Here is a 22,345-nt window from a genome sequence, read left to right on the forward strand (position 1 = left end):
ACATCCTGTGACTATTATTCTGGAGTGGATTTAGGTTTAATGCTGTGTAAATCCCAATAATCAGACCACATAAATGGTCTTCATAAAGGCTTGACCTGGCTACATACGGTCTTCATATATCACTGAGGCAATGTAATTAAAACAGATCTACCCCTCATCTGATTAGTAATCTTCCTAATCTTCCTCCCCTCCTCACTAATAACCAGCACACTTCACTGAACAAGGTCAGCGGTCCAGGATTAGGGAGCTTACTTGGGGTCACACTTGTGTGGATGCAAATAGCCTGATTAACAGACGGTCCCAGGCCCTGGGATTCAGCCAATATCGTTTTGCATCATCTATCTTGATGATGTTCACCCACACAACAGCCTTTGTCTTAAATAGAAGCACAAAAGCATATCCTTTTATAGACCTCCCACTATTGTTGGCACTGTGTGGGTGGAGATGACACCTGCGGACAGGGGATAAAGGGACGTGACCCCTAATGGGCCACCTCTACCCGCACTGTGCTGGATCCCTCTCTGTTGTGTGTTTGTTCTCCCCTTTGTCGTCTGAAAGCTTCTTCAAATGGCTCCGAAGAAGAAGGAAGAGCCGAAACCTGCTGCACCTGTGAAACCCCCAGAGCCTGAGCGCCCTAAGACCCCGGATTTTGACCCTACAACAGTGACGGTAAAACACAACAAAAACAGCAATATTGGCTTAAACTGAGAAACTGTAAATTGCTGCAAATTGAGAAATTAATCTTTGAAACAAAGCAATTTTTTTTTTTTGCGTTAACCTGGTTAGCATTGTAGCTTTTTTATTCTTAAGACAAATAGATTGTTTTTATAGTTATACTTTACCTGAGGGGATTTCTTCAAAATGTTCAGTGGTAACTTACCAAGCTGCTGTTTAAAGAGCATCAGAGACCCCATGTGACATAACCCTGGCAGTGCAAGTAAAACAGGATGAGTTTAAATGGCTTGTTCATGCTTGAAATAAACTCTTTATTAAACTAAAAATGTGCTTAACAAACTGTGTAACACAGTTAAAGAAGCTGTGGCCTCAGCTTCAGAGTCAAACTAGCTGATACCAGCAGACATCATGGAAAGATCTTCTGCTGACTGGGCCCCTTCTCGACGGGGAAATGTTTTCCTGCCATGTTACAATGGAGCGCGGTTAAAGCCACAAAATATGATTTTCATTATGTCTCCGGATAGCAGACCACCCGGGCCATTCCTCTGCGGGCAAAAAAAAAAAGGGTGGAAAACGTCGGGAGGAAGAAAAATACAGATAATTACATCCATCGCCATCCATCTTTAGACATGCTTAGATAAGTGTTTGGATAATATTTTGACAAAGCTTCACGGAGGGGCGCGGGTCTGTGGATACCCAGACATCAGACAGAAACTGAGGGTAGTGTCTGAGGAGAGTCCAAAATACACTTTGGGCGTTAATAATCAAATTTGTCATGGATATTCTTACATTGTTTTATATATGTCGTACTAGAATAACACATTAAACTGGCTTGTGAGTAGATTGCATAAAACAACTGTTATATGGATATAGTATAGCTGGCTTAACATTTATCCCTTTCGCAGGTGTACAACATTTAGATGCTGTGCTATATTGTACAACAGATTTAACCCTACATTATTACCAAGCTGCACGTCTTAAATTAAAAGAAAAAAATGTTTGTCTTGTAAAATAATACTGCAAAGTAAAATAAGTGAAAAATAGTTCTTAGAAATTAAAGCAACTTCCTGTTTCACTCTGCAAGCGTCAATAAATCAATTTTTCTTAATCTTTAACTCGTGCATTTGTGAGGTCAGAGGTCCTACCCACTTTCAGACTGTACTTAACATCCTGGTGGTGTTTATAGTCCCAAAGATTCCTATCCACATATTGCATCTAAAAATAAGCTCTGATGAATCGGACAGTAGCAGACAAAAGGCAAACTGAAAGAAGGGCGTGTGACACCCAAGGTCACTGATAAACAATGAACAGATGCTGACTGTAACCCGATCTGACGAAGACGCAAGCAAAGATTTTACCTTCAGTCTCATTAACTTGCCTTGTGAACTGGACTAATTCCTTAATGATCAGCAGAATCTAATTCCCCTTGTTGCTGTGTCTCGTTTCAGCTTGAATTCACCCCCGAGCAGATTGAGGGTAAGGTTGTTGATACAGTTGTCATGTGTGTTGCATCTATTTATAGAGAGAATGAATGGTTTGTGTGATCGTGCTGCCCATTAGTGTGTGAGAAATGTTGCAACAGCTGATGATACAGGGGTTTAGTGATATGATATCTTAATAGAGCAAACACATCCATCTAAGTTGATCCCTTTCAGAGGAGATGAAGGCACCTGTCAATCAAATAGAGCGGAGCACCTCAGGGTTCAGTCTGTTTTGGTGGGGTGTTATTCTACTTTATCGCTGTGTCTTCAAGGCCTTTTCTCAAATATCCCGCATGCAACCTTGAATCACGTGACCTAAATATAAAGTTTCTGTTCCCAGACTTCAAAGATGCTTTCCAGCTGTTTGACAGAACACCTGCCAGCGAGATGAAAATCACTTACGCCCAGTGTGGTGACCTGATCAGAGCTTTGGGCCAGAATCCCACCAACATAGAGATCATGTACGTCCTTGGAAAGCCCAAACCTGAAGGTGGGTTTGTTTGCACGATCAATAAGCTTGATTATCCACCTGCTGTCTTCTTGCACAGGCTGCTTTGTTTGAATCAAAGGCAGCATCTGTTGAATAAAGAGAGAGGTTTAAATCAGCTTCTTTTTTGGTTCCTTAATTTTCCTCAGAAATGCAGACCAAGATGCTTGACTTTGACCAGTTCCTGCCCATTCACCAACACATCTGCAAAGCCAAAGACCGCGGAACATTTGAGGACTTTGTGGAGGGTCTGAGGGTTTTTGACAAGGAGGGTAACGGCACGGTGATGGGAGCTGAGCTCAGGCATGTTCTGGCAACGCTGGGTGAGTTAAACAGTCTTACAAAGCGGATTTGATAAAGCTGTCTTGATCAGGATTGAGCTGACACTTCTCCTGACTTCTTCTCTCCTCAGGTGAGAAGATGAGGGAAGACGAGGTGGAGCAGCTCATGCAAAACCAAGAGGATGCTAACGGATGCATTAATTATGAGGCTTTTGTAAAATACATTATGGCTTCTTAAAAAGGGTCCTGATTGTCATTCTGGTGCTCCATCACTCTGCATCATGAAATCAATGAGCCAGTAATGAGTTTGTTTCTCGTTCTCAGCAGATGTTTCTGTTAATCTCATCTTGTATATTTCTCATTTCCATGCGTCCTATATTGATCCATAACTCATCAATATCTCACTCTGTTTACTAAGAACGCATGTGCTGATGCTGTGCACACGTCGGACATCGTCCCTGCTCATGTTGTAGATCATGGTTAATAAATAAAACCATTTTAATGATGTTCTCTTTTATTTAAATCACCGCTCCTTAGCTGTGGTTTATAGTCGGTATCCAAACAGGAGTTAGTTTGCAGCTCAACTTATTAGAGAGAGAATTTTACTCACTTTCTGTCACTAGAAGAAGCTGAATAGCATCACATTGTCAGGATTATGTTAATTAGAGGAACAGCTTTTCCATCCTGGATCTTTGACAGGCATTGGTGCTAGGACATGTGCTGATAGTGTGCAGAAACGTGTCCACCAGATATACAATACAACAGACAACACTGGATTTAACTGGAAAAACAAAAAATGAGCAAAATAAATGGCAAAGCACAGGGCTAATTAAAAGTCAAATCAAAGAGGAAAACGTTGGAAGAAATCCATCCTTTTTTGATTATTTCAGACACAACTATAAATCTGGTTTAAAAAAAGTAAAAAGTTGAGATTGAAGTTCCAATGAGGTGTATTAAAGAAACTATGGTACATAAAATACACATATATATTTTATGATAAAAACTCTATATTGCCTTATGCAAAATTAATAATAAAACAAAAGTGTAGTATGTCAACCAAATATGCCACCCACAGTTAACATTTAAAACATTATATATATATATATATATATATGTATATATATATACACTGAAAAAAAATATTAACGCAACACTTTTGTTTTTGCTCAAACTCAAAGATCTGAGACTTTTTCTATGTACACAAAACGCTTATTTCTCTCAAATATTGTTCACAAATTTGTCTAAATCTGTTAGTGAGCACCTCTCCTTTTCCAAGATAATGCATCCACCTCACAGGTGTGGCATATCAAGATGCTAATTAGACAGCATAATTATTGCACAGGTGTGCCTTAGGCTGGCCACAATAAAAGGCCACTCTAAAATGTGCAGTTTTATTACACAGCACAATGCCACAGATGTCACAAGTTTTGAGGGAACGTGCAATTGGCATGCTGACTGCAGGAATGTCTACCAGAGCTGTTGCCCGTGAATTGAATGTTCATTTCTCTACCATAAGCCGTCTCCAAAGGCGTTTCAGAGAATTTGGCAGTACATCCAACCGGCCTCACAACCGCAGACCACGTGTAACCACACCAACCAAGGACCTCCACATCCAGCATCTTCACCTCCAAGATCGTGTGAGACCAGCCACCCAGACAGCTGCTGCAACAATCGGTTTGCATAACCAAAGAATTTCTGCACAAACTGTCAGAAACCGTCTCAGGGAAGCTCATCTGCATGCTCGTCGTCCTCATCGGGGTCTCGACCTGACTGCAGTTCGTCGTCGTAACCCACTTGAGTGGGCAAATGCTCACATTCGATGACGTCTGGAGAGGTGTTCACGGATGAATCCCGGTTTTCACTGTACAGGACAGATGGCAGACAGCGTGTATGGTGTCGTGTGGGTGAGCGATTTGCTGCTGTCAACGTTGTGAATCGCACTGAGATACCATGACGAGATCCTGAGGCCCATTGTTGTGCCATTCATCCACGATCATCATCACCATCACCTCATGTTGCAGCATGATTATGCACGGCCCCATGTTGCATGGATCTGTACACAATTCCTGGAAGCTGAAAACATCCCAGTTCTTGCATGGCCAGCATACTCACCCGACATGTCACCCATTGAGCATGTTTGGGATGCTCTGGATCGGCGTGTACGACAGCGTGTTCCACTTCCTGCCAATATCCAGCAGCTTGGCAGCCATTGAAGAGGAGTGGACCAACATGCCACAGGCCACAATCAACAACCTGATCAACTCTATGCGAAGGAGATGTGTTGCACTGCGTGAGGCAAATGGTGGTCACACCAAATACTGACTGGTTTTCTGACATCCCCCCAGACCCCCCCAAGACCCCCCAAGAACCCCCCAAGAACCCCCCAAGAACCCCCCAAGACAGTAAAACTGCACATTTTAGAGTGGCCTTTTATTGTGGCCAGCCTAAGGCACACCTGTGCAATAATCATGCTGTCTAATTAGCATCTTGATATGCCACACCTGTGAGGTGGATGGATTATCTCGGCAAAGGAGAAGTGCTCACTAACACAGATTTAGACAAATTTGTGAACAACATTTGAGAGAAATAGGCCTTTTGTGTACATAGAAAAAGTCTTTGAGTTCAGCTCATGAAAAATGGGAGCAAAAACAAAAGTGTTGCGTTTATATTTTTGTTCAGTGTATTAAATATATCTTAAATGATGGCAGATTCCAATTCCCAATTTAGGGAACATGGTAAAAGAAAAATAATAATAAAGGCAAAAATAATCGTCTGAGGGATCCTTGTAGTAGTAATTCTCCTGCTTAGCCAGCAGAGGGAGCTGTTGCCCAAATAATTTCTTCCTCAGTCTTCTCACAGGGATTCTTAACTGTGCTGAGTGTCATTCAGCTTTTAGAATCCTTCAATACATATTTAAAGCTTCAGTTTTTTGTTTTGACACAGATGAGAGCATGACAAATCTCTAAAACCCACCTGTCACATTCAATCCACCCCTCATGTGCTTCAAAACCAAACGTCATTCAGATGAAAATTTCCATTTGATCCCTCGAAAGGCACCATGACATTACTGATGAACTACTTCTTCCAACACTTCAAGTACAGACTCATAATCAGCCTAATTAGCATAACCGCTAGAATCGTTTTATCTGAAAAACTCGAAACACACATTCATTTTATTCTGGCCTTTGAATAACCCCACTTTCACTCTTTTTCTATCATGGCCACTTTTTCAATTTAAGTGAAAAAAACACAACTTTCTGACTGAATTTAATGATTTATTTGTGAAGCTAGACTACTGGCTGAACATTTGGTGTCATGCTAGCTTAGTAGCCTACCTAGCTTGCTTTGGTTTGCTAACTACTATGTTGTTAGAAGGGCTGATTAGCATCACAAAATATAAGTGTTTTTGATATAAACTAGCCTTGTAGCCACTTACAATACCGACAAATGTCAGTGACTTCATGCTGAATATTGGTGCTTTCAAATGAGGTTGTACTGTTTATAAGAAGAGTCCATTTAAATACCACTCTTTTGTTGTATTCAAGACAGGAGAAGTGGACATTTTCTGAAAGCTCGAGGTTCACAGGGTGTGATGAGTTGCTGTCACATATGGCTGAAAGTTCAGTTGATGGTAATTCAATATATTATCATTTTAGAGGTGTAGACATTTTCTTTGTAATTTTGTGTCTAAGGAAAATGTTAACATCATCTTTTGCCATGACTGCCATGACTTTGCCTTTCCTTCAATATATTACCCACTAGCTAGTTCACTCAAGTGCTATTTTGTGCATCATTTCATAGACTCATCTATCTTTTGGAATATTGTGGTACTCACGATAATTAAAACTAAGTTCTGTGGGTTTGAAAAATGTTTGGCTGCATGTGATTATATGCTTATGACTGCCCACCAGCTCATTAGGGGATAAACTAATCTGCTAACAAATCAACCCAAACTATTCCAATTTTAATATTCACATGACCTTCACGTTCCCCATTAACAGCTTTTTTTAAAGCGCCTCTCCTTCTCTGCTGTGCTGACCTTCATCCCAGCCCCCCACATTATCTTTGTCAGTCAGCTCTCCTCTCCCAGCCTGAACGTCAGGTTATATATTATATTATATTAATTATTTGTGCACAGCCAATTTTCCACTGGACCTCCAAGATGGCACCAGTTTATAGTTGCAGGGATACTTTGAGTCAACTGCATAGCCAGAGTAATTTAGTAAGCTGCCTGTATCATAATGGAATCATTTCCTTAATGTGATTCCAGGTAAATAGCAATGCTGTTCTTATTAAAGTGCACTTAAGTCGTACTCAACCTGAGTTCCCAGGGGCCAAGCCTTATGGGGGAAATGTCAGGCTGGAATGAGATGTTCTCATTTTGCGTCCTCTGGTTTAACTTGATTAATTTGATAAATTAGACAGGCATGTTCAGTGAAACTGTACATTTCATTAGCCAAAGCTTCAGCTACAGTATATTACTCTATTGATATTCCTCTGACTGTCAGCCTTAATGCTACAGACACAGACTAATACATTTATAGAAAGAGCGTCAATTTCATGATGATTTCCATTATGCATTGATAAATTAACGGCGCCATAGAGTTGTGAGTTGGGATACTATGGGGGAGTTGGATTGTAAATAGTAGGGACTAACGATTTTTGACACACAAAAAAAAAAAGTACATTTGCTGTAACTGTGAGCAAAAACTATATAACAAAGATGATTCATCCGCTCTAACTATGGAAACAGCAACACACAAATCTAGCTAGCTGGCAGCTGCCTGCCAGTTTTTTGCTAATGTTAGCCTGAGGCACACAGCACATGTGAAAAGTAAGTAACGTTAAGCTCATGATGCTAACTTACAGTGTTCATGCAGCTAGCTCAGACAGCCCTCTCCTTCATCGTCCTGCTCATTATCCTCCATGTTTGTCTTCACCATGTTAGCATCTTTAATGTTAGAATTAGCATTCTGTGATTGCCGCCTCCATCATCTTTCACTTGAACTCGTTTCTGATTGATAACAAAAGTAAGGCGGTCCATAACCGGCTGATTAGCACAAACTTGTTGTATTTTCTTTATTTATAGTTTCCAGACTTTCCTTTTTGTGTATTGTCACAACTAAGTTCCAAGGTGACTTGCACTCAGGTCGTTACTATCCTAAGATCTTGGCTTGGGCCCTGAATGCTGACTGCTTTATATCAGCTTACAAGCTCAGTACAAGACACGTAACTATTTCATACTCATTTATGAGCTTTGTCAGACCTAAAAGAGCTCCTTAAGAGGCACGGAGGACATTAAACAGCTGTCTTCCCAGTACTCCCAAAACAAATAACACACCTTTATGTGTATAATCAGCAGAGCACTTCTGAAAGATGGCACTCAGGGTATGTGTTGTTGATGAGATCGTCCTTTCAAAAAGCAATCATTCCTTTAATGATTAGAAACATTACCTTAGCCAACTTGTTTTCTGTTTTCAAAATGATGTATAGTGCAACAGGAAACACCTTATCATAGCATTATAAATGACAATGATAATGGTGCCTCATTACTACAGTGACGGGGCCTCAGGCTGTCATGCCAGTCATTTATTCCTGAGGTAATGACTGGTGAAATACAGTTTAATATGGACGGGAAGTGCTCGGGGCAAACCATCCACAATTAAGTGCAGATGTGCTGTGTGCCTCAGGCACTGGTATTCTCCATACATACTCCTTTCATACTGTTATCAAAAGCATTAATGGTAACAACAAGCCTTTATTAGGCTGCGTCAGAGTCTCGGCTAATTGTTTGGGGATGTATAACTCATGAAGTCCTCAGGGTTCTGAGTCCAGGCCGCAGTTTCTGCTCCACTTCACTCCAGCTCAGCCTGAAATGAAGAAAAACTGTATCTACATTCACATTACATAACCTAGCTTGCATTCTCCCAGGGCGTCCTCACTTGCATCACTGAAAACTATATTTACAAGTACGACAATTACATGCCACAGTGCTAGCAAAGCTGCATTAGTCAACTCTATCATGGGAATAATTATCATATTGAGTCATTACAAGACTGCTACATTTATTACATACAGTGCTCGGAGATAAATAGAAAACGAATAGAGTAAGCAGATCCCATTAGTGAAATAAGCAGCTAATGTCAGTGCTGAGTGTAGCTGAAGAGACGTAATGCATCTTGTACTGTGTCAACACTGATCAATGTTGTTTACAAGCTCCCTCTGCAATATGACCCTACACATGAGAAGCCAAAGAGCTCAAATAAGAGTATAATCATTTTAATTCAAATGAATATTTGTCCTTTCACATGTGCATGTACAAATGTATATCAATAACACAATGATACATCATTTACAGAGACCTTCTTTTCACAATAAAATGCATTAGTTTGTAAGGCAACATAGGTGGTTCAACAAATAGTTCATGAAATCAGTTGGTCAGACGAATTCAGGTACAGTGATAAGTAACAACTCTGAATACATATCATCATGTACAGTAAATGGTGTACAAAATAAAAGTAAGGTTTGGTCTACAAAGTGCAGTGGCAACAACAGAAATATGTGGACACAAAAAATTCTGGATGCTGGTAAACATGGTTTGTCTCTTTGGTGAGTTTGGATTAATGATTTTTTCTTTTGTTATGAAAATATTTCGTAACTTTTAGATAATGCTCTGTGTATGTTTCCTTGACAGCTCAGGATTACAGCTGTATAATTAAGACAGAATTGTACGGTTAATAAAACACAATAAAATATTTACATTAAAATGACTTTGGATGATTTGAAATCAGTACAGTCAAGCAGCACACAAACAAAAGAATGTCCTCTGTAATGTTACAAAAAATACAAATACGAATGTACATTTTACAACAAGGAGAGCGGAAATGTTTCACCTCCTACACACCATCAAAAAAATGTGATAGAAATATAGTACACTCTCTTTCCTTACCTAAATCCAAACCCCTCAATAGATCAATTTTACTCAATAAAAGAATCAGAAATATAAACAAATAAATAACAAATATATAAAACAAAGATTACTTTATCAAAAAAAAGTCTGACACTTTGGGAAATATGCTTTATAGATGCAAGTTAGATGAGAAGATCTAAACCCTTTTTGAGACTGTTGAATATGAAAATACTGCCAGCTGTCTGTTAGCTTAGCTTAGCACAGAGACTGGAAACAGTTTGAAGCTAACAAAATTGTTCAACTTGTTACATGTTCAAAGATTTAAGTGTAAAAAACAACAATCTTCATGGGAGCAGTGGCTTGTGGTTTCCATTTCAATGCACAAGCTTGTCAAGCTCGTTGTGACCTTGTTTCCAGCCTTTATGTTAAAGGAGCGATAGAAGCAATAATATTTGAAACTGGCGCCATAGCTGTGGAGAAAGTTGTACAAACAGCTCGTGATTTCACCCATTCTACATTCCTGAACTTCCCCCCTGGGGATCAATAAAGGATTATCTTATCTTATCTTATCTTACTCCTACAACACCCAGCGTTCAATGCGCCCCTCCCTCTGAAAGGAACGGTCCAGCGAGAGACGCTGGAGTGAAAAACTACCGTTTTTGCTGCAGACAATGGCTGAGAGCGGCACAGAATCCGAAATACGACTAGAACATACCGGTGGATCATCTAAAAAATCTTCGGGTCTGCAGTCTACATTTCAAACCTGACAATTTTGAACGAGACATGACATCGGAGGCAGGCGTCCAGATTAAGGAAGTGTAGTTTAGCGAGCTCCCTGGCCTCCGCCAGGTGACGCGCTTTACGTAGTCTGGGGGAGGTTTTCCAGGACCCATTGAAGAAGCGGATAGCGTCCTCCAAAGGCACATTTTTTTTCTCCTACCATAATGGCATTAGCTCCCCATAATAACATGATACCACTGAGGTTGAAAATGGGCGAACTGGCCCTTTAAGCTAGGTTAACGGGCAGCTGGCTATCTGACAGAAGTGAAAGTGTTATGAATCTTCTTGTCTAACCACAAAAAGAAAACAAGCAATGTTCCCAGAATGTTGACCTATTCTTTTCAACATTCTTAACGGCACCACCGGACAGTCAAAAAAACGTTTCTGATTGATGTAACGAATGTCGGGAAATGAAGAATATCTACATCTAAACTTAAGCTTGCTACATAATTCAGACTTTTTACAATTCTGACCTTTTGCAGGCCTTTTGAAGAAAATAAAAGTATTTTTGAGTTTGAACTGCCGATTGATGGTAATTGTTCCCACTATTGTGTGAGCAATCTGAGCAGATGAAAGAGTTAGCATGAGAGACAATTGGTCCCCACTTCTTTCCTCTTGAACCAGCAGCTTAGATGTGATGCTCATTTAAGCACAAGGATATCACAAAAGAATTAATTTACTGCCACTGTGCCTGCACTTACAAACATATACATAACATAAATGAAATAATAAACGTGCGTGTGTGTGTCAGATATTTACTCGCTTGGAATAGAGCTGTAATTTGGGTCTGCTCATCCATCAGCCTCGGGGAGATCAAACACATTAAATTCCTCTTTATGTTCACACCCTCCTCATCTGAGGGGACCAAAACAGGCACAGCAAAAAGGAAAGCAAAAAATAATGGAGGAAACAAGTACCTGGACCAGAGAGAAGGAAGAATTTAAACAATGTTTACAATCACACAGAACGAGACACACAATTCAGCGTTGTATAAAAGAACATGAGGACACGTTATAAAGGCTCCACTTGAATGGCTTGTTTGTATAAAAAAAATCATCATCTCACATTGACCAAAAATGTGTCACCACATGTTGCCGGCTGAATAACAATTGTTCACTTCACATTTAATTTTTTTTCCATCCCTTTTGGCAAGAGCGAGCAGCTTCTCTTTTGAGTCTTACACCTTTCAAACTGTATTTCATATTTAATTCAGGTGATCCCCCTTTTTCCCTGAAGCCTCTTTTTTCACTGTCAAAAGCAGCTTTTGAAGCCAAAGAGCAGTTAAATCAAAGAGCATTTTTGCATTTCAATATTCACTACGTACAAATGGCTTTTTTTGGCAACCTTTTGAGTGCATCTTGGTCGACGAGTCTAATTATACCGCGAGTCTTCCTCGTCGCCCGCCCACAAAGTAAGAATGGAGGAGATGCTTACAAGTGTGTGAGCTCTTAAAGTATCCTGCTGCAAATCCTGTGGGATAATCTTAATCCCTTAATAACTACTGAGCAGTAAGACGACAGCGACAACACTGTGAGATCAGACGATAAGACTCATTTTGACAGTTTGATGATGAAGCCGTTTTTATGTCATGTAAATACTCTCACCGCCAGGGAAAACTAACTCGCTGCGCCTCCTGTACCGTATGTTGTGGGAGATAAAACCTCCTAGAATCTTACCAGTTCAATCAAACTTCATGTGCAGTTAAAGGTGTGATTGTTGATGCTCTTTATCTCAGCAGACAACAGCAGCTCCCCTTGTTTTCGCTCGGACACATGTGGTCTTGTTGGAGGAATGAGTCTGTTCTGTAAATCGCGTCATTGTTTCTACAGAGCACAAAGAGTCTGTTCCCTCAGATGTTGTGTAGGAGGTCATGTGCTCGTTCCCCTCGTCACACAGCCGTGGTCTGTTTGATGCTGTGGAAGCTGATCCTGGTGGGAGACGTAGGGATGGACATGGCTCGGGCCACTCGCACTCGAAGGGCATGGTTGTCCTGCCAGCGGTGCCACCGTTTCCTTACAGCAGAGCGGACCTAAAATGTTACAGATATATATATATATATATGTTATTTTACCTTTTGGATTATTACAGATCTAAAGGAACAAACTCTTTCAACTTTAAACTCTTCTTTTTCCATTAGGGCCCCTTGACTTTGGAACGACCTGCCTGAGGAGATAAGTTGTGCAGAATCGTTCACTTCTTAAAGCTCACTTTGACAGACTTACTTTCATGTGATGTGTCCTTTTTAAATGCTTTTTTAAAATGCTTTTAATCCATGTAAAGTCCTCGTCTGATACTCTATTCTTACTGTGCTTTATTGCTTTTATTTATTCACTTATTTATTTATCTTTTATTTGTCTTTCTGTTTCAAATCTGTTTTTATTTCCTCTGATGTGATGTCGTCTTATAATCATCTTTTATTGCTTTTATTATTTAATTATCTTTTTATTTGTATTGTTGTATTGCTTTAAATGCCTTTGAAGATCTGCAAGTTTTAACACTTTTATTCCTTTTATTTGCATTTATTCTTGTTGACCTTTTGTTTTTGCATTGTGTTCTTGCCTTTTGTTGAATTTTTTATAGTTCTCTGTTTGGCCTGACTATTAACTGATTATTAACTTCCCGAGTTCCTGCCTTTGCTTTGTCAAAGCACTTTGTAAACATCTGTTTTTAAAGGTGTGATATAAATAAAGTTATTATTATTATTATTACCAAAGGAGAAGTAACATCAGATGAGAAATCAGCTGCTAAATGAGGGGATTACAAACACTCTTACTTCAGTTTGTTAGACCAATAAGCTCCTTTACTTCTCTGTGAACAACTCGGATATGGATCAAACGCGGTGGACATGTGTAGCATGGGCCAAGAAGGGTCCCATTAAATTTTGGACTTGACAACCTGTCTCAGAAACAAGCAATAGAAGATGGGACTCGGGAGTAAGTGCAAATGACTACCTTGAGAACAGGTAGTGCTTTTTAAAACAAGATGCCTTGTTAAACTTTAATTCAGGCTATACTTATGAAAGTGTTGCTTATGTACATGGTAAAAGTCAAGTGTTAACAGCCGAGATGAGGACACTTCTGTAAGGCACACCCACATTTTGACATGATTATAGTTTAAAGTTATAGTTGGAGACAAATCCAGACATATACAATGGTTGTGCTTGTAGATTTGTACGTCATAGAAAACTGTACCACTAGCTGTTAGGACTCTGCCCTCTCAGAGTACCTTGCTAGTTTGTAGTTTGTATGGATAATAAAAAATAAACAGTTGAGTGAATGAATGTTTTTAAAAGGTGCTAAAAGAAGGATTTTTCTCTCTTCAGCTTTTTTTTTGCCTAAAGTGAAATGACAACAACCAGAGAATTTAGCACCAACAAGAAAACCCCCACTTGAAAGAATCAAACAATCTACATGGTAAAGCAAACACAATCACTTTTACTGTTACAAACTACTAAATTAATTTAATAACTGTACAAGAGCGGTGACTGAAATCACAATTCCTCATCAAATTAAACGACTCTCCACCCACCAGTTTCAATTATTCGAGGGCTGGGAGAGAGCAGTAAGAGGGTCCTTCATTTCTCACAATTACTGACAAATGTGTAATCAAAGGGCATTAATGACCTTTTAACAGCTGGAATGCCAGCTATTTGCTTTTATTGTAATTAGATGAAAATGACAGAGCTCAGTAAAGTACATTTTCACCAAGATCAAAACACCACGATTTCACTGCTTGAACAGAAAGTCGTTCGGCACCTTTTATTGTCTTTGTGAAAGCTAACTGATGCTTACCCGGCCTGAACTTGGCAGAACTAGAAAAAGCCCAGGCTAAAGTAATGAAGCAAATTCATTTGGGGCTTTATTAAGTTCATATATCAAGAAAATCATGACAATTTAATGAAATTCATAAAAACTGACACCGTTTTGTTGAGCTCCAGTGACTCACCTCTCCATTTAGAAAGCAGTAAAACACTGACACGAAGAACCCCTGCAGAACGAGACACATTTCTGTTACATCATGTTGTATAGCAGCTGTAAAGTGTGATGACACCTTAATGAGACATCAGAGGATTTGGACGGTGCAGTCATGAGAAGAAAAGCGGCAAGAAAGTTTTTACGTTGCGGAAGTAAATTCTGTCGTACCTCATAAGTCTTGAAGCTCTGCTTGAAATTCATATTTTCCTCCTGCTCAGTCTTACATTTAAATACAGATAAAAACACCCACTGGGCAACAACTCATGCACTCATGGTGCTCTTATTGCTTTCATGGGGGAAGTAAACATGAGGCAGGACGGCCATACTGAATAAACACAGCCAGGTGTTACTTTAAATGATCTTCCCCCAAGACGGATCATAACCTGAAAAGTAGTCCTGTAAGAAGTGTTACGGCTGTATGACAAAACTCTTTATGTACGACTAGGCTGTCTTTGTATACAGCGTATGTGCTCTAGTGTCGCACATTATCTCTGTCCTCACCTGAAAAGATTGTAAAAAGGAGTTGAAATAGATGAAAACGATTTGCGAGATGTCGTCCTCCCCGGGATTCACAAAGAAGAGCATGTATGTGATGCCCAGCAGGGGTAAGAGGACGAGCGTCGCTTTCACTGCTTTCCTGCGGAGACAGGGACAGAATATAAACTGACTCATTTATAAAATTAGTACAGTAAGAGGTTGGCTTTCATCCGAGTTGATTTTGGTAAAATGTATGATTCTGCGTCAGTAGCGGACTGGGAAAAAACACACACACACACACTCCTACACACGCAGACACAAACAAACAACTTGCTGCATAAAATAGAAACACATTTATAGAGATGAAACCTGCTTTGCAAGATAAGGGCAGTACTTTCACTGAAGGCGATAAAGTTTCATAATGTATTAATAGAATAGGATGTTTTTTACTAAGAAACTGTAAGGTCTGTACATAAAAATGCTAATTAACTGATTAAATATTCATTCTTTAATATTCATCCATAAAGTCTGCAGGTGTGAATGCTAATACGATGTAATACATAGCTGCTTTGGAGGTCCTGCAGCACTTTTTCAGAAAGAAAGTGGTTTAACCGTCCACTGGATGTTTTCTGCTAAACTAAAGAGCTGATTAAAAGATTTGGGAACCCAAAATGCTTAAAATTAAATTGGGATTTTAAATATCAGGGGATTTTTGTTCCAAAAATATGTTTCCGGCCCCAAATCTTCACATGTTGAGCCAAGCAAGCAATTTAAAGATCACATAATCCCCAGTCAAATGTACCTCATTGTTCACACACTCTTAATGCATTTCCGGTGAAACTGGCAGCATTTTGAAACATAATATTCTATTTTTAGGTCAATAATTCATGCCTGAGATCCTGTTCTCCCCTCACATAAATCTGCATGGCTCATGTCAGCAGATCTGTCACACAGCGACTGTAAATTTAAATCCAGCCTGAACAGCCTGAATTGGAGTTGTCTGAGCTGACAGTGCAAACACCCCGAACACTCAGAATAATCCCAGAAGGAGAGACACACACTCGACAGGGAAGTCGAAAAGTGTGAGGCTTTCACAACTTAGCGTCCAGATACACAACAACATGAGGCGGGATTGGATACAGCTCGCCTTTCTGAGACACACACCAAATCCCTGCGTTTACTCACTCATCAAGTGCTGTCAGACACACGAGAGGTTTTCCACCTCCAGCGATGTCTGGTGTGACTCAATGAAATAGCTCCTTGAAACAAAATACTGAAACTACCTTGTACTCACTCAGGGCAATTTGTTTGTCTAGACTTCATTTCTTAAACATGACAGGCCCCTCCAGCAAGTCCAAAATCCATTCTATGTTTGGGAGATAAGAAATTCAATTACACCTTAGTTTTAAAAGGAAAGTGCAACAGACTCTACACAGGAAGTAGATGAGGCGATGTGACGTCAGCTCTTTGTGGACCATTTTAAAGCCTCGAGTTCAGCATGCAGGTTTTTTGGAGTCAAAGGTGACGTATGTGGACAAGAGGGTGGAGCTGGAGAGGAGTGAGAGGTTTGCAAACGCTAAGTTATCACAGTAACACAGTCTGTGCCTCAGGCTAATTCAGTAGCTAGCTACGTACCATAAAATTCAGTGTGTAAGACGCACTTTTAACAATTTTTTTCCCCTGCAAAAAGTAAGCTGCGTCCTATATACCGGTGTGACCAATATACCAGTATAAAATGCACAGAAAGGTATGTTATTGTGTTACAGTATTTTAGCCAAACGATGGCGCTATAGTCTAGCCACAGTTGTCAGTTGTTAAGTGGTGACGTCACATTAGCATTAAACTGTTTCCTGGTCCAAGCCGCTACAACGTCTCCTATTTACAATATTTAAGTGCTGTTTTGTGTTTTTCTCGCTGTTTTAAACTAACTTGATTGTTGCTAACGCTTCATCACAGACATGCAGCGTCATGATCGCCATTGCAGCCGCCATCTTCACAACAATCAACGTTACCGTAGGCTGCCAGCTACCGCTAGCTACCTTACCGCTAGCTAGCAGGATAACAAACTCGACATGGGGTAAACAGAAAGTAGGCTGTAATTTGTGTGTTTTTAATGTGTTTTAAATTCAATTAAATTGAAATATTGTTAAAATAACTTGTATACACATTTTCATTAATAAATAGCTATAGAAAACACTTTTCCCTCTGGGATACTCCCAAAACAGACTGCGTCTTATATTCCGGATTTTACTGTAGATGGTTAGCAACAGTGTTTCCGACAGAATGAGAATCCTTTATGTTCATGCTTGAGTAACGTGGCTGCCTGCAAACACACATCTCAGGTGGGAGAGCTAACAGCAGCTAATCAACACCACAGGAAAATCAATGTATGGCAAACACTGAAAGAGCTAACAAACAACATATGGTATGCACAGACACGGTGCCTGCTAACAGATTAATTTTAGAATTCACACATTGAAAAAGTGTAAATTTGACCCCACTGGAAACCATATGTACCATAATGGCATGAAAGTTCTCCAAAAGACAACAAACATGGGCTGGAACTGGAATTAGCTGATATGTAATCTATATTTACAGATTCTACATAGAAATATAGAATCTATAGAATCTGCCGGCTCGGACATGAATTTTTAGTACCGGAAGTGTTTTAGTTTCCGTTTGTATGCTTGTTGTCTGAGTTGTATTGACCAATCACGTATCAGCAGGCTTCAGCAATGGATGTAAGGGGGATAATTTTATTTATTGCTTTTGATTAACCAAGAATATTTGCAATTAAAGTCAACACTGAAAGCGGCACATCAAAAGCCATGAGCACTATAATTGATTTCTATTATTACAGTAGCTCCTAGCTCACAGATTTGAGGGAAATTAAGTCAGGATTTGAATGTTGACTCTAATAACGAAGGATAAAATGAAGTCTTCATTATCGGCTTCTGTATTGCATGTCTTCACAGCCTGCATGGAGCAAAGAGACGAGCACGAGCTTCTACTCAACATAAACTCACCTGTACTGTATTGTTTCCGACGTGGTCGAAGCTCTTAGTTTGGTCATTAGAATTCTGACTATGTTGAAGAGAAAAACAAAGTTTATCTAGAAGGAAAAACAGCACAGAGGATAATTAGTTTTGAACCCTGTGCTAATGACTTACACTGAAACACAGCCAGAGCAATTTAGTGCAGCGAGCAGACTGCTGGTTAAATGCTGAGTGGGAGGAGTAGCAAGACAAGTCAAAGCCTCCTCCTCTTCTCTCAGCAAGACGGTGTTAGAGGAGCACACGACTCCGGACTAGTCACCACACTGCTACATGCTGTATATAAGCAGTAGCCATTATATTGCAATGATTGTAATTTGTCATTCTCAGCATCTTAATGAGTGGAAACACCTTAACCCATCAGGAAGATTAATTCCACATTTACAATAAGCCACATGCAGGATGAAAATGGCGTTCACAGTTAATCTGTTTTCATTTCAAGGCAGGTTTTTTCATCAGTTTACACCTACATTCAGGCAGAAGTGATAAATCTTATGCATGTGTAAACTGTGTATTACAAACAGTGTAGTGAATGTACAGTGCTCACCAGGAGCACAAGAATTACTGGTCCCTGGTAAATGTAGTCCATATATTTTCCCGGTTCTTTACCAAACCAACATCTGAGGACAAAAAGAAAAGAAAGAATCATTAAATAAAATATTAGCGGGACTTCTTCATAAATTTCTTTTATGGATACTCACTGCTCATTCTCATAATACAGCTTCCCTATGGCCCAGGCCACTATGATAGGACACGGTATACCTGATAAATAAAGAAATAAAGTGATATATGTGAGTCAGAAAGAACACAATACATCTGAAATATAAAGGGGAAGTAAAGCACTGATACATTTGGTACAAATAGCTTTTCTCTCCGATGGCACTGGAGGCAGTTATTTTTTGTAACATCAGATTCATTTGACACTGTACAGCTCGATGTCAGGCTACCAGCTCCTGACTGCAAAGAACAAACTTTAAAATAAAAGAGAAGAAAGACGGCTGCAGTGACTCATACACAGAAACTTTATAAAGCTAAAGCGGCTTCACAGTCATATGACGCATCACCCAAGAGTCACAGCTGCTGTCCTCAAAGAGGGCCACCAGAGGAATAACGGATATGTGGAGGTATGTCTGTCAAACAAATGTTGTGTAACAGGTGAAGGTCTTTCAGAAGCTTTGTCAAAGTGAATCGAAAACTCTGACAACATGAAAATATTTTTCTTTCCACAATAATTAAAATACTTGATCAAATTAATTTCACTCGTCTCAAAAAAATAAGTTAAATTTGCCTTTTTTTCTGCAGCTCTCTGCGGACCACATTTCAGCAGCGATCCGTCGGATCAGCATGAGTTGTCTCGTGAATGCGCGCTTAAAATTATGTACGGGTCACGGCAGTGACATGTTTTGAGGAGAGGACGGCCCCATGCTTGGATTCAGGGATTTTTATTTGACCAAGTCTGACTGAAAAAAATATCAAGTGTGCTTGAATCACTTTGGAAAAAATAAAACCCTTTGACTTTGACGTGCTGTAATTCTCCCTTCAAACAGAAGGACGAAATTTCCCTGATTTCACTTTTTATGTAATACAGATTATTTTTTCTCCTTTTCAGGCCAGAGCACTTTCATCTCCTCGATTCATCTACAATCCTTTGTTTTTATGTAAATTTGCTCTGCATTTGGGGGCTTATGCATATTTTACAGTCAGGTTGAGACTGTGATCCCTGTGAGCCCGTTTGCTGCATGTTGAGTAAAAAGCACTGTAAAGTACCTGGTCGGGTCGGGAGTTTTGTTTCGAGGAAAGACGGCTCCTTTTGAACAAGCAGGTAATTCTTGACATCGTCTCTCTGCCAGTTAAGCTACAAGCTAATTGAGATCTACTAGTTTAATATCATCAGTGAGAGAACACCGTGATAAAAAGCTTTTGCATGTCGTTAGGAGAAGTGGACCAGATGTTGGAAAAGGTGAAAAGATCATTGATTTGAACTTTAATGGAGCTGGAAGAATAAATGTCTGAATCTATTTCGATCCCAGCTTACATCAGGCCTCTGGTGGAAGACATATTTAATCTGCCCTACTTCCATCATCTGCTAATGAATGCTCATTAAAAATCTCTCAAGACTTTAATCAGCGGCACAATGAGGAAGACAATCTGCGCTGGCTTTTGGGCTCCATAAAGCAGCAGTTGTAAAAAAAAAAATCGGATTATTCTTCATACTTAAAGTAATAATCTTGAAGATTTTCTATCGCCGAATGAGGTAACACAATGGCTTTTTTGCTTAGTGGGAAAGGCTAAATTCAGCATTCAAACCCGGGTCTAGTTTTGAGTTTGATTGACACGTCTGTCAAGGTAAATAGCGGATGTATTGAGTGTATGTGAAGTAATATCAGAGTGTCACGTTCCACAGATGGCGAGCCACCTCGTGTAACAAAGCTGCTGTTGTGACAGATAATATCGGGCGGGATGACGGAGGCTCCGTTACGCGAGGTGGCTTATAAGTGAGCATTCCTATCAACAGCGGCGCCTCGTCCCGGTGCTGGTTAGCGCTGTTGCTAAATAAAGCAAGGAGAAGTTTTATTATAACATGTTAATTTCCCCAACAGGTGAATGATGAGAGATTAAATATAACAGATATTAAAGACAATGAAAATATAGTTTTGAAGGTATAGTGATCAGTGGCAGCCCAAATAAAGCTAAAACAGTAACAGGTGTAATGTACACCTGCAGGAGTTGTTCGCAAACTTAATGTACTGACGAGTCACCCCCATCAAAGCAGCGCCGTGCAGATTATTGAATCATCATAGGAATCACGTTAGGTCATTAAAACTAGATTGATATGTGTCATATTTGCCGTCGGTTACGTCTATTTTGAATCCAATATGAGCCTCTCAATCATGTCATCCATGTGTCATCACCGATCACAAATCATCAGCTACTTATCTATTTATTTTTCCTTCTTGTGTGCATAAGGCTCTGCTGCGTGACCCAGATGCACTAAAGTGTGTTTATTTTCCTTTCTGCAAGAACACACAATGTCTTCTACATTATAAGAAGCGCAGAAAATGTCAGACTGGCTCAGCATTTCTCTGCCTCAGAATCATCTGACAATATGCTTCTTCCTAATAGCCGGAGTCAAGGTGAGCATACATAATTGATGTGGCCACAGGGGGACATCTACTACATGTTCAAGCGCTTCTATCACTGGGAGTCAGGTACAAAAAAAAAAAAAAAAGACATTTTCTCTGCTGCTCTGTTCACTCATGAAATCAAAGCTTTATCTTGAGGCTGAACCAGTAAAGGGTCTGCCTCGGCTTCACTCGCTGACCACACTCTGCTTTCATTCAAGCGAATGCTAAAGCTGAATAGGGGAGAAAGGTCACATAACAGTGTGGTCCAACATGGATTATATTTAAAACAGTTCTGATTCACTGTGACTCCACAACTACCTGTCAATCATCTACATGCAGCGAATAAAGTTAGATAATTGAAAATAATATGCTAATGTGATTTGATTAAAAGGTCAAGAACAGCCACTAAATGGATCTTGAGGTGAAATTACTTTGTCAACTGTTGCAAAAGATTTGAACAAAAAGTTGTGATGTTAAAAATCTCTCTTTCATTCTCTTTGACGGCACAGCCAAACAATATTACTCATCATTAATTTCGATTAAAATCTTTAAGGTTGTAACTTTAACTATGAAGCCAACATGAATGAGAAAAGTCCTGAGTGAATACTTAAATTTGAACATCTACATTTTCATGACGCATGAACATCATGTTTTTAGATTGAAAACTTTAGCGGGTAAATGGACCTTGAGGTGAGACTGTTACTGTTTTAAAGGTCACTTAAGTATATAAATTAAATTAACAAAATAAATGCATTTATATAATATAGTTATACTGGAGTTTCAATAAGCTTTTACATGCATTTTGATTTATCCATTCATCCATTTTCTAAACTGCTTATCCTGTTCAGGGTCGCAGGGCGGCTGCAGCCTATCCCAGCTGTCACATGCACAGGGAGAACATGCAAACTCTGCACAGAAAGGCCCCCTACAACTGAACCAGGAACCTTCTAGCTGAGAAGCGAAAGCGCATTTTGAATTATATAAAATAATATATAAAAAAAAGGACATAAGTATGAGTCCCGAGGGGAAATTCCAATCCCAAGCCAAGCCAAGTCCCTACAGACTGAGCTACCTCATGTGACTTATTATTCACAGTGTAAAA

At 39.6% G+C, this 22,345-nt stretch overlaps 2 protein-coding genes across 2 annotated transcripts in view; one reads left to right on the plus strand and one right to left on the minus strand.

The window, feature by feature from the left end:
• The first annotated feature begins 478 nt into the window (after positions 1-478).
• myl13 (myosin, light chain 13) lies at positions 479-3,426 on the plus strand. Its single transcript, XM_069684538.1, has 5 exons — positions 479-669; positions 2,124-2,151; positions 2,497-2,646; positions 2,793-2,966; positions 3,056-3,426. Exons 1-5 carry the CDS (start codon positions 568-570, stop codon positions 3,160-3,162), a joined length of 561 nt encoding a protein of 186 aa, XP_069540639.1. The 5' UTR covers positions 479-567; the 3' UTR covers positions 3,163-3,426.
• Positions 3,427-11,628: 8,202 nt separating this feature from the next.
• LOC138611405 (corticotropin-releasing factor receptor 2) overlaps positions 11,629-22,345 on the minus strand; it is a 39,123-nt gene continuing 28,406 nt past the window's right edge. The window contains exons 7-12 of the mRNA XM_069684487.1: positions 18,820-18,880; positions 18,666-18,738; positions 18,092-18,177; positions 15,090-15,225; positions 14,560-14,601; positions 11,629-12,643 (exon numbers count right to left, since the gene is read on the minus strand). Of these exons, the coding sequence (XP_069540588.1) occupies positions 12,503-12,643; positions 14,560-14,601; positions 15,090-15,225; positions 18,092-18,177; positions 18,666-18,738; positions 18,820-18,880 (539 nt within the window). The 3' untranslated portion in view covers positions 11,629-12,502. The remainder of the gene's footprint in view (positions 12,644-14,559; positions 14,602-15,089; positions 15,226-18,091; positions 18,178-18,665; positions 18,739-18,819; positions 18,881-22,345) is intronic.

This window comes from Semicossyphus pulcher, unplaced genomic scaffold (genome assembly GCF_022749685.1).
Source record: "Semicossyphus pulcher isolate SPU_LCO1_2020_fin unplaced genomic scaffold, fSemPul1.0.p SCAF_7, whole genome shotgun sequence".
Taxonomy (NCBI): domain Eukaryota; kingdom Metazoa; phylum Chordata; class Actinopteri; order Labriformes; family Labridae; genus Semicossyphus; species Semicossyphus pulcher.